The sequence below is a fragment of the Phaseolus vulgaris genome, chromosome 7, assembly GCF_051622355.1.
Source record: "Phaseolus vulgaris cultivar YP4 chromosome 7, ASM5162235v1, whole genome shotgun sequence".
NCBI classification, from domain to species: Eukaryota; Viridiplantae; Streptophyta; class Magnoliopsida; order Fabales; family Fabaceae; genus Phaseolus; species Phaseolus vulgaris.
The window spans coordinates 35,528,887-35,544,520 of record NC_143504.1 but is presented as its reverse complement, the minus strand read 5'-3'; the positions used below and the strand labels follow the sequence as shown (position 1 = coordinate 35,544,520).

The 15,634-nt window shown below is 41.3% G+C and overlaps 2 protein-coding genes across 2 annotated transcripts; both read right to left on the bottom strand.

Annotated features, from left to right (window-relative positions):
* Positions 1–13,222: 13,222 nt before the first annotated feature.
* On the bottom strand, positions 13,223–14,089 carry LOC137829097 (uncharacterized). The gene is made up of 2 exons (XM_068635892.1): positions 13,583–14,089; positions 13,223–13,519 (listed from the first exon to the last, which is right to left on the bottom strand). Exons 1-2 carry the CDS (start codon positions 14,087–14,089, stop codon positions 13,223–13,225), a joined length of 804 nt encoding a protein of 267 aa, XP_068491993.1.
* A 302-nt stretch (positions 14,090–14,391) lies between these two features.
* LOC150025886 (uncharacterized) lies at positions 14,392–15,243 on the bottom strand. Its single transcript, XM_090304797.1, has one exon. It carries the CDS (start codon positions 15,241–15,243, stop codon positions 14,392–14,394), a length of 852 nt encoding a protein of 283 aa, XP_090160923.1.
* Positions 15,244–15,634: the final 391 nt, after the last annotated feature.

Genomic DNA, 15,634 nt, shown 5'->3' with positions numbered 1-15,634 from the left:
TTTTGCAAAACATGTGAAAAACAGTTTCATAAAACTTGTGTTTGCTCTTATCACATGGTCAGGGGTTAAGAGGTGAGTTACCTACCAAAAAGGCCTACTTTAAACAACCTCTAATCTATACCTAAGACATCCTTAAAGCAAAAACAAATACAAAGGAAAAATACACATTTGGCTTCATCAAACACTTTGTCTTGAAGGGGCAACATCCATCTTCAACAGTAATGAGGCTCGGCTTCCAAAAAGCATTAGTTTTTTTAGATAACAAAATGCGCATCTTAAAGAAGAATAACAAACCTACAATTCAATTATAGAGACCATATATGTTATCTAATCACAATTTTCTTTTGAGTTTACACTTTTCCTTATTTTTGTTTCACTTATGCATTATTTTCAACATGAATTTTTCTTTTTTTTTTCTTTGTGAATTTTTTTTCTCTTTTTTATCCTCAATATGAATAGATTCTTCCTATTTTCAACTTTTTGAACTTCCACAATTAAAACCAACCATTCCCTTGTCTATGTACATTGCATCTATGTTCTCCTTCCTTAAACATGCTAAAGGATATGAAAATATATCATCAAAGGTTAGGGTGCAATAATAATAATAAAAAATTGGCTCAAAAGGGATACATAAAAAAAATGAACTCTAATAAGAAAAAGGTTGGCTATTTGGCCCTGGTTTCCTAATTAACACAAATGCCTCAATCATCTCCATGCTCTTTTATGATGTAACAAAAAATAAAAATTAAACAACCACATTTGTCAATTCATCAGTAAAACTCTCAAAATTGTTTAAGGTTCACACACTCACTTGGTTTAATTGGTCTCATTCCTTTTTGTTTTGTCATTCTCTGTTCTAATCAATCATCCTGTTAAATTTTTATGTATCACAATTTCAACTATATTTGAATACGGATTAAATCATATTTTCTTTTCTAACTTGTGTCTAATTCATCTCACTATTTAATATTTAAACACAAATTCTTTTTTTCCATAATTCCAATTTTATATTCCAGTTCTTTTTTATTTTAGAAAAATAAACTAGAAAACAAACAAATTAAAACTAAAATTTATTCAAGAAAAATAATTCAAGACATAAAACTAACTAAATAGAAGAAACAACAAATTTATTCAAAATGCAAAATAAGCAAATAAAACAAACTAAGCAAATAAACAAAAAACAAAATAACAAAAAATAAAATAAATAAAAAACCTAAATAGAAAACTAAAACAAAATTCAAATAACTGAGAAGAAAAGAGAATTAGAAAGATAAAATTGTTCTTGTCGGTTGACTCTAACGGTAGCCTTTGGCCCTTCTATCTCCGCCTGAGAATGGTGCTTCCTTGATCAAGAAATCTCTCACCTTTAAAGACAAAGGGGTGCCTTGATGGTCGTTTGCACTCCGACGCTCAAGTCAGTATAAAGGCAAAGAAACACCAAGAGTGTATATTAGCTTCAGTCTTAGAAACTGTGTACCTTGCTAAGGTTCTTGGCACCCTTTATATAGGTCGAAACTAGGGTTTACCTTTGTCTTGTTACCCTTATCTAAGGTTCCTAGGGAAACATCCTTGCGCCGCTATTTACATAATCTTAGCGTATCTGGCACACAAACTTCCCTTAACTGGAGTGCAACAAATAACAGCGTGGCCGCTTGGGTGCCAACTTGTGCACCTAATCTCTAGCGCTATCTGCTTTGTGGGTGCCCTAAGTATTCACGTGCCATGCATGCAGTAATCCTTGGAAACCCTAACCCTAATGGTTCTTAGCGCCTCCAAGGATTATTCTCACGTGTTGCGTCTATATGTGCCATACACACCACATGCATGGATCCCTCGTGACTTAGGCTTCCCTCATATCTGATATTCTAACTGGTGGTTTAGGATAATTCTGGGACCCAACTCTCATGGCCCATCATAACGTTTGGACTGTTGATGTCCGATCTCTCCTTCTGACGGCAAAGGCCGATGTCGATCTCTAACATCGGGGTCTACGGTATCGAGGTCCGAAGACTGACCGATCCCCTGATAGGTGCGTCTAGGGCCCACCTTTCGTGGCCCCCTTCTCCCATCAGGCACCGGTGTGTGATGTCTGAGGTTAGTCTCTGGGCCAGGACACAAGCCCCCCAGTCTCAAGCTGTAACTTGTTCTAGTGAAGAGACTAAGTGATCGCGCTGATCGCACTGAGTAACGGGCGTGAACAATACACCGAAGCGACGTCTCACCATATTTTGTTAATCAGCATACACATGTCAAGATCAACGGCTGGGACTTGTTGGCGCTCGGACTTCTTCGTGCACTGTTCAAACACTTAAAATCTCTCGCTTTCTTCACTGTTCCATTACTCTCACCTACGCGGACCTTCTCTTAAGCATTTCTGCGAAAACGTTATTCCCTCTCTCTTCCAAAACTCCAAACCCTCAAACCTCAATATTCAAAGGTATGATTTTTATTCACCGATTCCTTGCGATTTATGATTTCGCTGCTTGTAACATATATAACTGCCTGGGAGTGTTTATGATTTCCTGCATTTTTCTGTACATTCATTTTCTATGTTCACGCCTTTAGTCTCTGTTTTATGGTTTTCTCTAGTTCTGTCGAGTTACGCCGCCTTCTTCCTCTAAAGTTTCTCTTTTTCTTTCCTTTTTAGCTTCCTTATCTAAGATGACCCAACGAGAACCCACTCCAACTCTTCCTTCGGATTCTAACTTTGTTTCGTCTTCGTCCCCTGTTCCATCTACGTCACCGATCCCTCCTCCTTCTGCATCTTTCTATAAGTCCTTATATCGTTGGGCTTCGCCTGCCCTTCTAAATGAGACTTCCAGCTTTACCTCCCTCAAAAGTATTCCCGCCTATAGGAAGAAATAGACCTGCCACAAATTGCGGGTCTTTGGGAAAGACCATGATAAGTACGAGAGGATGGTGGCCTGCTGGGAAGCAGAGCCAGTGTGTGTTGACAAATCTTCAGACCCCGAAGGCCCCTTCTGTTTCATTTATTCCACCGTTTTTTTAAGGGCCTTTGCGATCCTTTGCCACTGTCTTGGCCATACGCCATCGGTGGATGTGTTCCTCTTCTTCTTCGAAGCAAAAAGTCCTGGGAAGAAGTTGTGGGTTAGCTTCAACAGCGTTGCTGGGAGGGTGCTCCTAACGCTCTTTCAGCAATCCTACAAGGGGTTCAAGAAGAACTTATTCAAGGTTCGAAGCAACCGGAGGGATCTCACCCTTCTAGATGGGTTCCCCCTATATTGGATGGAGAAACCGAACCTTCAGAGGCCCAAGTGGCTCGAGGACCTTCTCCGTAAGGAGCGGGAAGTATGCGAGCTCCTCTCTAGACTCCATACTCCATTCAGCACCTTGGAGTTACTCAAGCTTGAGTTTAGCCCCAAGTATCTTAAGAAATATATTGGTACCCCTCTCATTCCTGTCTTATGTTTGCCTATATTTTATTTTCTTTATCAATGTTGCCCATGTTGACTTGTTGTTTTCGTGTAGATATGGGCTTCCACAAGGATAAGAAGAAGAAATTGGTCAACCTGCTTTCCAAGCATAGGGCGGTCGTTGCCGGTGTGGGCACTTCAACACCCAAAGCCCCTCCAACCTCGACTACTTCTGCCCCCACCCAATCGAACCAGCCCCTGTCGATGATAGGCAAAAAGGGGTGGTGGTCGTTGACTCGGACAACGAGGAGACGTGCACGGGCCTTGTCTTCAAAAGGCAGAGGGTGGGTGAAGCCGTGGAGCCTTCTCCCTCTGCATCTGGTGGGACTCCAACCTTCAGGGATAACGCCCTGAGCGCCTCCTCCCTGTTCCAACTCCTTGTTCATGAAGGTGGAGGGGAAAGCGCCCCTGAAGGTCAGCAAGTGCCTTCCGCTCCCGAGCTTCCCATGCTGCTTCAACAATTCCTCAAGCGCTTCCAAGACAAGGAAGTGTTGGAGAGCTTAAGTGGCAATCTCTTCGACGACCGTGTGGCCCACGGCCTTGGGGACTTCTTAATCGCGTTCAGCTTTGCGCTAAGCAGGGCCCAAGAAGCGGAAGAACTCAAGGTTAGGATGGCGGAGCTGGAGAAAGAACTGTCCCTCAAGACCCAGACCTTCGCCAACCGCGAGACCGCTATATACAACAAGCCTTCGCCAATCCGAGAAGGACGTCAAGAAGGCCCTTTTTGACAAGAGCCACGAGGTCGTCCAACTAGAAGCGAAGATCTTGCCTCTTCGCACGAATGTAGTTGACCTGGAGGCGAAGGTCGAGGAGATGCAAGCAAAAATGGCCAAGCAGGAAGAAAGGACCACTCAGCGCGAGGTCCTGCTGGGGAAGGTTGAAGGGGAGCTGGCCGAAAGGGTTGAGCTTTTCAAGAAGATGAAGGAGGAGCTCACCAATGACGCTGCCGATGCTTACAGCGAGGGATTCCAAGATGTCATCGCTCAGTTTGCATGTGTGCATCCTGAGGTGGATCATTCCCCCTTTTGTGAGTCCAAGTGCGTTGTTGATGGGCAACTTGTGCTGCGAGAGTGACCATTCTGTAACTCTGTTTTCTTGAAGGACAATTCGCTCTTTGTACATATAAATTTATTATTATTTATCCTTTGTTTAATTGTTTGCTTTAGCTTGCGTTTTTCGGCCTTTACTTGCTCTGATTTCTAATAACAGCGCCTTCGACCTAGGTTCGCCTTTAGGTAGCACGTTTGAACCTTGCTCATGAACCCCTTAACTGGCTCAACCTCTGTTCAAGGGTGAGCTCCTCTCGTTGTTCTTGATCTTCTTCTTGCAATGTAAGGCGTCTTTGTTGGTCTCATCTCTACCCTCCTTAGATCGACAGGAACTTCTTGCTGGCAATACTGGGAAAACATACCGCTTTCAACCTTGGTCTTGCAACGCAAAGGTAGGGGTGAACTTAACTAGTGACCCATGTTGTTCGACCCTGGAGTTACTACACAAGAGCGAGGTCCCCTAAGGAACCAGACTTTCCCCATCTAGTGTTTCTAAGTCGAGTGAACGACTCTTAGCGACCTCATCCTTGTTGTAGAAAGTCAAGGGACAGGTCTGAATAACTGACCGCGACCTTGCTATAAAAAGTCAAGGGGCAAGCCTTCAACGTTTGAACCATACTGTTCTCAGCCTTAGTAAACTGGAGAACCATACTATTGCCTTGGTGAACTTACACAAGAGGGGCTTATTGGGGAGACCAAACTACCTCTGCTCTCAGTGTATCACTTCAAGGGAGAGGTTCATTAAATGCAATGCACACATGTTTCTCAACTGAATAACTGGAATTTTATTTGGGTGACCTCGTTAAAAAACCATCATGAGGGAAAAAGAGTGTCCCTTTAAAACGTGTACAATGCAAAATATCTTTAACTAAAATAAAACTTAAGATTGGTCGCATTCCAAGTGCGAGGGATTGCGCTACCTTCTAACGTTTTAAGCCTGTATTCTCCATTCTCAAGGGCCTCCGTTACTCTGAAAAGGCTAGTCCACTTGGGAGATAGCATGTTTTCCAACTGGTACGGGTGGGCCTTCCGCATCACCAGGTCGGCTACCTGGAACTGCCGAGGTCTCAGCTTAGAGATGTACTTGTACTCCACCCTTCTTTTCAAGGCTTCAACCTTAATCCTTGCTTCCTCTCTTACTTCATCTAGTAGGTCCAGGTTCACCTTTCCCTCTTCGTTGGACTCCTCGACCACGAAGTTCTGGAAACGCGACGAGTTCTCCTAGATTTCTACTGGAATCAATGCGTCTGAACCATACACCAAGTTGAAGGGCGTTTCCCTGGTTGTGGACTAGGGAGTAGTGTGGTAGGCCCACACTGTTGAATCAAGTGTGATAAAAGATTTGAAGAATCCAAATCCTAGCGTTTGATGGAAGGCTGGAGTTCCTTGGAGTTGCTGATGTGCTTTCAAGTTTAAAGTGTTTTTCAAACTAAGTGAAAAACAACTTGTTGTTTTGTCGAAACAACCGATTGTTTTATACTTAGGTGTTTTTGAAAAAGTTTGAAAACTGTTTTGGATGGTTGACTTGCTGTCAAACCAAAACAACCGATTGATTCGCTATTTCAACCGATTGTTTGTTTCAAATCCTAACATAAACAATTTTGTTAGTTAAGTGAGCTTTAAATGATTTTATAACTGAATACACTCCTGCTTTAAATGCTTTGACCAAGATTTGAATGATATAAATAGTTTGTTAATGTTTTATAATAAACAACAAGAAAGAAAAACATATTTGAGTTTTTCAAAAAGCTTTTCAAAGATTTGAGTTTTCACTTTGAGCTTTGGTTATTCAAGAGAGAAGTGGAATAGGATTACTCTGTATTGATTTCAATTGATTCTGTAACAGTGTAATTCATTCTAAAGAATTGTGTACATTCTGGTGTTGTAAAGCCAAGAAGGGTTGTGTGCTATTGAGGTTGTCAAGATCAACATTCTTGGTGTGTGTGTGTTGAGCCAAAGGAAGTGTGTTTCTTGAGGGGATCAAGGTCACTTCTTTGGTGGTGTGTGTGTATGTAATCTGGTTTTGATTACCTAGTGGATTCCCTAGTGGTTTCTGGGAAACTGGATGTAGCTCTTGGTTTAAGAGTGAACCAGTATAAACTGTTTGTGCATCTCTCTCTTCCTTAAACTCTTTAAATTCAAATGTTGTTATATTTATTGGTATAAACAACCGATTGTTTTTTTGTTGCTTTACTGTGTTGAGCTTTGTTTCTTGGCTAACTGAATTCCAAATCTGGTTTCTTGCAAAGAAATTCATTCTAGCTTAAAAAGTTTGTGAAAACCCCCTTTAAACAATTCACCCCCCCCCCCCTCTAGTTTAAAGCCATACATTCTAACAATTGGCATCAAGAGCTTGGTACTTGAAAAATACTCAAGTTTGATCCTAAAATCTTTTTTCAATGGCTGAAAAACTACCTTTTGGAGAGGGTGCTTCAATCAACAGACCACCTCTTTTTTGTGGTTTGAATTATCAATTCTGGAAAGTTAGAATGAAAATCTTTGTTGAATCTCTTGATAAAGGAATTTGGGATGCAATTGAAAATGGCCCCTTTATTCCAAAATTTGAAAAAGATGGATCTTCCTTGGTCTCAATGGACTGATTCTGGAAACAAGAAGGCCAAATTTGATTGTATTGCTAAGAACATCATAACATCTTCCTTGAATTCGGATGAATTTTTCAGGATTTCTCAATGCTCATCGGCCAAGGAGATGTGGGACACTTTGGAGGTGACTCAATAAAGGAACCAATGATGTGAAGAGAGCTAGAAAGCATACTCTAATTCAGGAATATGAAATGTTTAGAATGCTTAAAGGTGAGTCAAACGCTGAAGTACAAAAGAGGTTCACCCACATCATCAACCACCTTATGAGCATTGGGAAAACCTTTGATAAAGAAGAGCTAAACATCAAGATCCTCAAATGTCTTGATAGATCATGGCAACCTAAGGTGATAGCAATTTCTGAGTCAAAAGATTGACATCCTTGACAACGACTTCATTGTTTGGTAAGCTTAGAGAACATGAGTTAGAAATTAATAGACTCAATGTTCAAGAGAGTGAAGACAAGCATGTAAGAAGCATTGCCTTGAAAGCTGCCAAGCACAAAAGCAAGCAAGAATCAAGTGATGAAAGTGAAGAAGAAAACCTTAGTTTGTTGTCCAAGAAGTTTAGTATATTCTTGAAGAGAAATCGCAACAAAGAAGCCAACAAAGAATGGTATAGCAACAAGAAAACTAATGATCTCATTTCTAACAATTATACTTGTTTTGGTTGTGGTGAACAAGGGCACATTAAAGCTGATTGCCCAAACAAACAAAGAAATGAAAAGAAATCAAGCCATAAGGAGAAAAAGGGAAAATCAAGAAGAGCATATATTGCTTGGGATGAGAATGAAGTCTCCTCATCAAGTGAAAATGAAAGGAGATGATGAGTCATGTAGCTCAAGCAATGTAAGTTCATGTGCTTCCCTAAGTGCTGAAAATTATAGTAAATTGCTTCCAGCTTTTCAAAAAACTCATGAAGAAGCTAACCGATTGGTTCTCTCAAACAATTGTTTCAAAGGGCTTAACAACTCGCTTGAAAAGAAGGTTAAGACACTTGAAGAAGAGCTGGAAACATCAAAAATTGAGTTTGAAAAACTTGAAAAACATTGCAAAAATACTTCTCATGTGTGTAACTCTCTTGCTTGTGAAAATTGTGAAAATCTTGAAAAGAAAGTACATTATCTTGTTAGAACTGTGGATAATCTTTCAAAGGGAAAATCCAACTTTGAGAATGTCTTGGCATCTCAAAATTGTGTTTTTGGAAGAGCTGGATTAGGTTTTAATCCACACACAAGCAAGATAATTTTTCAAAGAATTTTTCAAAACAGCCAGTAAAACAACCCATTGTTAAGTCGAAACAACCGGTTCTTACATGATTTTATTGCATGAAAAGAGGTCATTCTGTTAGACTCTGCAAAATAAGAAAATATTTTTTTCCCAGAGGTTTTATGAAATGGATTCCCAAAGGTTGTGAGGTTTCAAATGATAAAAATAGATAAAATGGACCCACATTTGTAAGGGGACCAAACCTTATTGCTTGAATTCATGTTTATGCAGAAAAACTAGAAGAACATGGGGTTCTGAGTCATCTGATCAGGTTCTTGGAAAGAAATGATTAAGACTAGAAATGAATTAAGGGTGTATATCAGTCCAAGCCTTTTCAAAAGTCAAAAGAAGCTTCTTGATCACTAACAAATGACTCATTGGAGGAACTTCATAAAAGGATAAGACATTCCTTAACTCTGCCTTTGTTTTTAATTTCTATTTCATGTTTAATTCTCTTTTTCAAATGAGCATGTACAAATGTTTTGAACCTTTCTCAGTCAATGTTTGAAAATATCAATCTGTCAACATGCTGCAAAAAAACAACCGATTGTTTCCTCGACACAACCGATTGTTTCCTCTCTGACAGCATAGTGAAAGAGTTTATTTAATTTCTTTATGCATTTTGTATGTTGCAGATCTCAATTATGAAAGGATCCTGAGTCAATAAAGTTGTATTGAAAGCCTGGTTGAATTCTAGATGAATTTACAACATGTCATAAAGGAATATATTCCATATCTTGAAAATTCAAGAGCCTTTATGATTAGTCAAAGATCACATGTGATGACCATGTGGTTTTCTGCTTTTTCTGACGTTTTTTGTGCAGGTCTTGGTCCAGTCTTTTCTTCTTGAAGACTAAAACCTACTCACACAAATCAATTATGTAGGGTTCAAATTATCTTTAAAATCTGGTGCAACAGTTCTCTCTCACAAAAACAATCAATTGAGCCATCTCTTGCAACATCTTTTGCTCTCTTTGTGAGTAAACCTTTGCCTCCTTTTTCTTCTATCATGGAGTCCACTCCACCTACATCAAAGAGGATCAAAACAAGAGTTGTAAGGTCTGGAGGGAGACTTTAGGGCTGGTTTTCAGGGGATAATGAGCTCATTGAGAGATATCGCTTTGAGACAAGCACAAAGGTGATCAACAATCCAAAAGTAGTCTCCTTTGATTGGCTGAAAAGTCAAAAGCTAGACAATGTGAGAAAGCTTCTCAAGAATCAGTTACTAAGAAGATTCTTGGAGATGAAGGGAAACATATACCCTGATTTGATTCGGGTATTCTACACCAATCTCAAGTTTGAAGGAAACAACCTTGTTTCTCATGTGAAAGGTGTAGACATGGAGATTACCCATAATGTGTGGGCTGCAATAACTGGATTAAAGTATGCTGGTCTAAGGATTAACAAAGGAAATCTTGGAGTTGTGGAAGATTTCAACAAAGTCCAATACTACAAGAGTTACTTGAAGAATCAACAAGCCCAAGTGAGAACTTGTTCTGTTGGAGGCTTGAAATTAGATGAAAGGGTGTTTGCTCTTATTGTTACTTGGATTCTAACTCCAAGGGGGATCAACCATTATGTTTTAACAGAATAATATCTTGTGTATATCTACTTCATCATGAAGAAGATCAAGATCAACTGGATTCATATCATCAAAGAAAATATGCAAAAGTCCATGAGGTTAAGTGACTACCACTATCCCTATGCTGTTTTAATCTCTAAATTCTTGCTTTATTTTGAAGTGAATCTTGAATATGAGACCTCTGAGTTGGTTAAATCAACACAAGAAATGAATAATGGTTCTCTAAGCAAGATGGGATTCACCAAAATAAATGGAAGATGGGTGAGCAAAGATGGTGATCATGGTGGTTCATCAAGTGTTGCAGCTGCTGATTTTGATGAAGAAGATCAAGCTGCTGATATGGATATCCACAATGAAGAACATCCTGGCACTAACTTTGATGCTGGAACAAGTGCAGGACATCAAGGGGATGAGATTCCTTATATGTCTTTCTTTGAAAGACACATGGTGAATAGGCTTGATGGCTTTACTGAGAATCAAAGAAATCTCCATGATCTGTGTGACCAATTTCCAGAGCATTGACAATAGATTCCAGAGCATGGACACTCGTTTTATGACCCTGGATGAACAAATTGAAGTTGTTCTGAACCAGATCTTTGAGCTTCAATATCGCAAGGATGACTGAAGAAAAACAATCGGTTGACTACTCGAAACAATCGATTGTTTTTTTCTGTATCAGTTTAAGTGCCTTTTCTTTTAAATTCTATTTTATCTGGAACAATTTATGAATTATATCTTCTTATAATCTATTTGTGAAGACAAATAGGGGGAGATTTTATGTTGTGTTGTCTTTAATTCTACAAACTCTCTTTGTTTAAGTGATTAATGTTTCTGTTGCTTTGCAACTGATGTTTAGATTGGTTTTGGCTGCTGTTTTGGTTAAGCAAAACACAAGTTTTTTTATTGCTCTAACTTGCTGCTAGAGATGTTGTATATTGCTTAAACTTTGTTTTGCAGGGACTGCTTCAGATTCAATCAAGTCCAACACAAGCAACCAGGGATTTGTCTTCATCAAATAGGTGGAGATTGTTCAATCAAATGTGATTAAAGCTTTGAAGAATCCAAATCCTAGCGTTTGATGGAAGGCGGGAGTTGCTTGGAGTTGCTGATGTGCTTTAGAGTAGGATCTGGGGTAGTTTTTCTTTGTAATCTACTCTTTGTTGAATCTAAAGCTTAAGTGTTTTCAAATCTTTCAAGTTTAAAGTGTTTTTCAAACTAAGTGAAAAACAACTTGTTGTTTTGTCGAAACAACCGATTGTTTTATACTTAGGTGTTTTTGAAAAAGTTTGAAAACTGTTTTGGAAGGTTGACTTGCTGTCAAACCAAAACAACCGATTGATTCGCTATTTCAACCGATTGTTTGTTTCAAATCCTAACATAAACAGTTTTGTTAGTTAAGTGAGCTTTAAATGATTTTATAACTGAATACACTCCTGCTTTAAATTCTTTGACCAAGATTTGAATGATATAAATAGTTTGTTAATGTTTTATAATAAACAACAATAAAGAAAAACATATTTGAGTTTTTCAAAGAGCTTTTCAAAGATTTGAGTTTTCACTTTGAGCTTTGGTTATTCAAGAGAGAAGTGGAATAGGATTACTCTGTATTGATTTCAATTGATTCTGTAACAGTGTAATTCATTCTAAAGAATTGTGTACATTCTGGTGTTGTAAAGCCAAGAAGGGTTGTGTGCTCTTGAGGTTGTCAAGATCAACATTCTCGGTGTGTGTGTTGAGCCAAAGGAAGTGTGTTTCTTGAGGGGATCAAGGTCACTTCTTTGGTGGTGTGTGTATGTAATCTGGTTTTGATTACCTAGTGGATTCCCTAGTGGTTTCTGGGAAACTGGATGTAGCTCTTGGTTTAAGAGTGAACCAGTATAAACTGTTTGTGCATCTCTCTCTTCCTTAAACTCTTTAAATTCAATTGTTGTTATATTTACTAGTATAAACAACTGATTGTTTCTGCGAAACAACCGATTGTTTTTCTGTTGCTTTACTGTGTTGAGCTTTGTTTCTTGGCTAACTGAATTCCTAATCTGGTTTCTTGCAAAGAAATTCATTCTAGCTTAAAAAGTTTGTGAAAACCCCCTTTAAACAATTCACCCCCCTCTAGTTTAAAGTCATACATACTAACACACACAATTCTAGGAACTTCTTCTGCCTAGGTCCCCTTGGCTTTGTCTAGCCTTCTCTTCAGACCTCTGAGCAGGACTCGGTTGGTAGACTCGACCTGCCCATTCGTCTGGGGGTATTCTACTGACGCAAACACCTGTTTCACTCCCAGCTCTGTACATAACTTGCCCAATTGCTGCCTCGCAAACTTGGTATCGTTGTCACATACCAACCTCTTCGGAATTCTAAAGCGACACACTATGTTCTTCCATATGAAGTGTTGGACCTTATCGGTTGTTATTTGTGCCACTAGCTCAGCCTCGATCCACTTTGTGAAATATTCTGTGGCAACCACGAGGTACTTCATCTGTCGTACTGCTAAAGGGAAAGGCCCCAGAATGTCGATCCCCCAAGTATGAAACGACCATGGGCTGTAGATCGACCTCAGCTCCTCTGGAGGTGCCTTGTGTCAGTCAGCATGTTGTTGCCACTGTTTACACCGCTGGGCGTACCTCGTGCAGTCTTCCCTCATGGTTGTCCAGTAATATCCTGCACAAATGGCTTTGGATGAGAGAGATCGGCCACCGATGTGGCTACCGCATATTCCTTCATGTAGTTCCGCCATGATGCGCGTGCATTGTTTGCTACTTACACACACCAAGATAGGATGGGTGAATCCATGCCTAAACATCTTCCCATCGATCAAGGTGTACTTGCTCGAATTTTTCTTGATTTTTCGAGCTTCTGCGGGTTCTAACGTGAGTACATCATCAGCCAAATAGTGTTGGTAGAGTGTCATCAAATTTTCTCCTGATTCAACTTGGTAAACTTGCGACGACATCTTCCCAACAACTGGGCACACGCTTATTTTTGGCGTTTTCATCGTCTCCTGTGTTAACGACCGATGACTCCTCCTCGCCCCTTCCAATATGCTAACCTGTTAGACTTCTGCCACGTTGTTTGCGGTAGTTCGGGGTGTCTTCAAGGTCTCCCGAATTGCTGTCCTCTGCCTACCCCCCTTGCCCGAACTGGCCAGCTTTGCAAGCAAGTCGTCTCGGGCATTTTGTTCTCTGGGTACGTGGACTAACTCAAACACCTCAAATGTTTCCTTCAAAGCTTGGACGTACTCTAGGTATGCAGCCATTTGAGGATCCTTAGCTTGGTACTCCCCAGTGACCTAACCTGTGACTAATAGTGAATCACTTTTTGCCAGCAAACCTTTTGCTCCCATCTCCTTGCCCAACAGCATTCCAGCGATCAGGACCTCATATTCTGCTTGGTTGTTATTGGCCTTGAAAGCAAATAGTAGGGCCTGCTTGATCAGCAACCCATTCGGTCCTTCCAAGATGACACCAGCCCTGCTACCTTGTTGGTTTGAGGAGCCATCTACAGAAAGCACCCATATGAAACCTGCTCCTTCTTGGTGCGTGGCTGCCGAGGAGAGCTCTACTACAAAGTCAGAGTAAACCTGGCCCTTAATGGGGCATCTAGGCTCATACTGTACGTCAAACTCATACAGCTCTACTCCTCATCTCACCATTCTGCCTGCCACATCTGGCTTTTGTAAGACCTTGCGGATTGGAAGGTCTGTCATTACTATCACTGTGAAAGTCTGAAAGTAATGGCGAAGTCTTCGCGCTGAGAACACTACTGCAAGAGCTGCTTTTTCTAAGGCCTGGTATCTCACCTCAGGCCCTTGCAACACCATGCCGACAAAGTAGATAGCCCTCTGCACCTGGTCTTGTTCTTGCAGCAGAACCGAACTGATCGCCTTCTCTATGACTGCGAAGTATAGGCGGAGTGGGGTACCTAACTCTGGCTTGCACAACATTGGTGGACTGGCCAGGTACTTCTTCAGCTTCACAAACGTTCTTCGCACTCCTGGGTCAACACAAACCTGTTGTTTCTCTTCAAGCATTGGAAATAAGGGTGCCCCTTGTCTCCTCCTGCCAACACGAATCTGGACAAAACGACCATGCGTCCTGTCAACTGCTGCACCTCTTTCACCGAGATCGGGCTCCTCATGGCTATTATCGCGGCGCATTTCTCGGGTTTTTCCTCTATCCCATGTTCAGTGAGTAGGAAACCCAAGAACTTGCCTACCTCAACCCCAAACTTGCACTTTTCTAGGTTCAGCTTTCACCTGTAATTTGTTATCGTGGTGAACAACTCTTCCAGATCTGCTAGGTGTTGCTCCTTCTTCCAGGAGGTGACCACCATGTCATCCACGTATGCTTGGACATTTCGCCCTAACATGGGCACTAGCACTCTGTCCATCAACCTCTGGTAGATGGCACCTGCGTTCTTTAGTCCAAAGGGCATTACCTTGTAGCAATAACAAGACAACTATGTCATAAATGTTGTCTTGCACTCGTCCCTGGGGTGCATCATGATCTGGTTGTATCCAAAGAAGGCATCTAGGAAGCTGAGTAATCTGCATCCAAACGCGTTGTCCACCAAGGCATCAATACTGGGCACTGGGTAGGAGTCCTTCGGACAGGCCTTGTTAAGATCCGTGAAGTCAACGCACATCCTCCACTTTCTGCTAGCCTTCTTCAATAACACCACATTGGCCAGCCATTCGGGGTACTGAATATCCCTAATGTGGCCAGCCTTCAACAACTTCCTCGTCTCTTCACGCACAACCCGACGCCTTTCTTCATTAAATTTTCGCCTTCTCTGGCGAACAGGTCGGACCTGGGGGTCCATTGTGAGATGGTGACACAGGAAGTCAAGGTCTATGCTGGGCATGTTAGAGGCAGACCACGCAAAAGCGTCAAGGTGTTGCGCTATGACCTCAGCAACTTCATCTTGCGACTCTTGGCTCAAAGATTGGCCAAGCTTGAACATTTTCCCACCGATCTCTCTTTCTACTACGTCACCAGCGGGATCAGGTCGTTTCTCCCGGGCGATCTCTGCACGAGTGATCCCTTCTTCCCTTGGAGGCTGGGTTGTAACAGCGAACACCCCTCTCTTTGTCTTGAGGCAATTTTCGTAGCACTTCTTGGCTTCTTTTTGGTCAGACTTGATGGTGATCACTGCACTTTCAAGAGAAGGCAACTTCATCTTCATATGCCTCGTGGAGGCGACTGCTCCGATCCTGTTTAATGCTGGTCTACCTAACAGTATATTGTAGGCCGATGGAGCATTAACAAAGAGATACCTAATGTTGGTAGTCCGTGAAGTCGTGTCATCCATGAAGGTCGTCCTCAACTCTATATGCCAACGCACCTTCACCTGGTCTTCAGCAAAACCATACAAACATCCGGTATAGAGTCTTAACTGGTTTGTGGACAGTTGTTACTTATTGAAGGTCGTCCAGAACATCACGTCGGCCGAACTTCCATGATCCACGAGGACATGGTGCACCTTCCTTCCTACTGTGACTAGCAAAATCACTACCGGGTCATTGTCATGGGGTATGATATCCTAGAGGTCGACCTTGGTGAATACGAGGTCGACATCGGGAGTCTAATCTACCTATTGTACTTCTACCGCCATCACCTCCCGTGCGTACTTCTTTCGCTGGGAGGAAGTGCACCCTTCCGTTGAAAATCCTCCTGAGATTGTGTTTACCTTCCCGTGAATG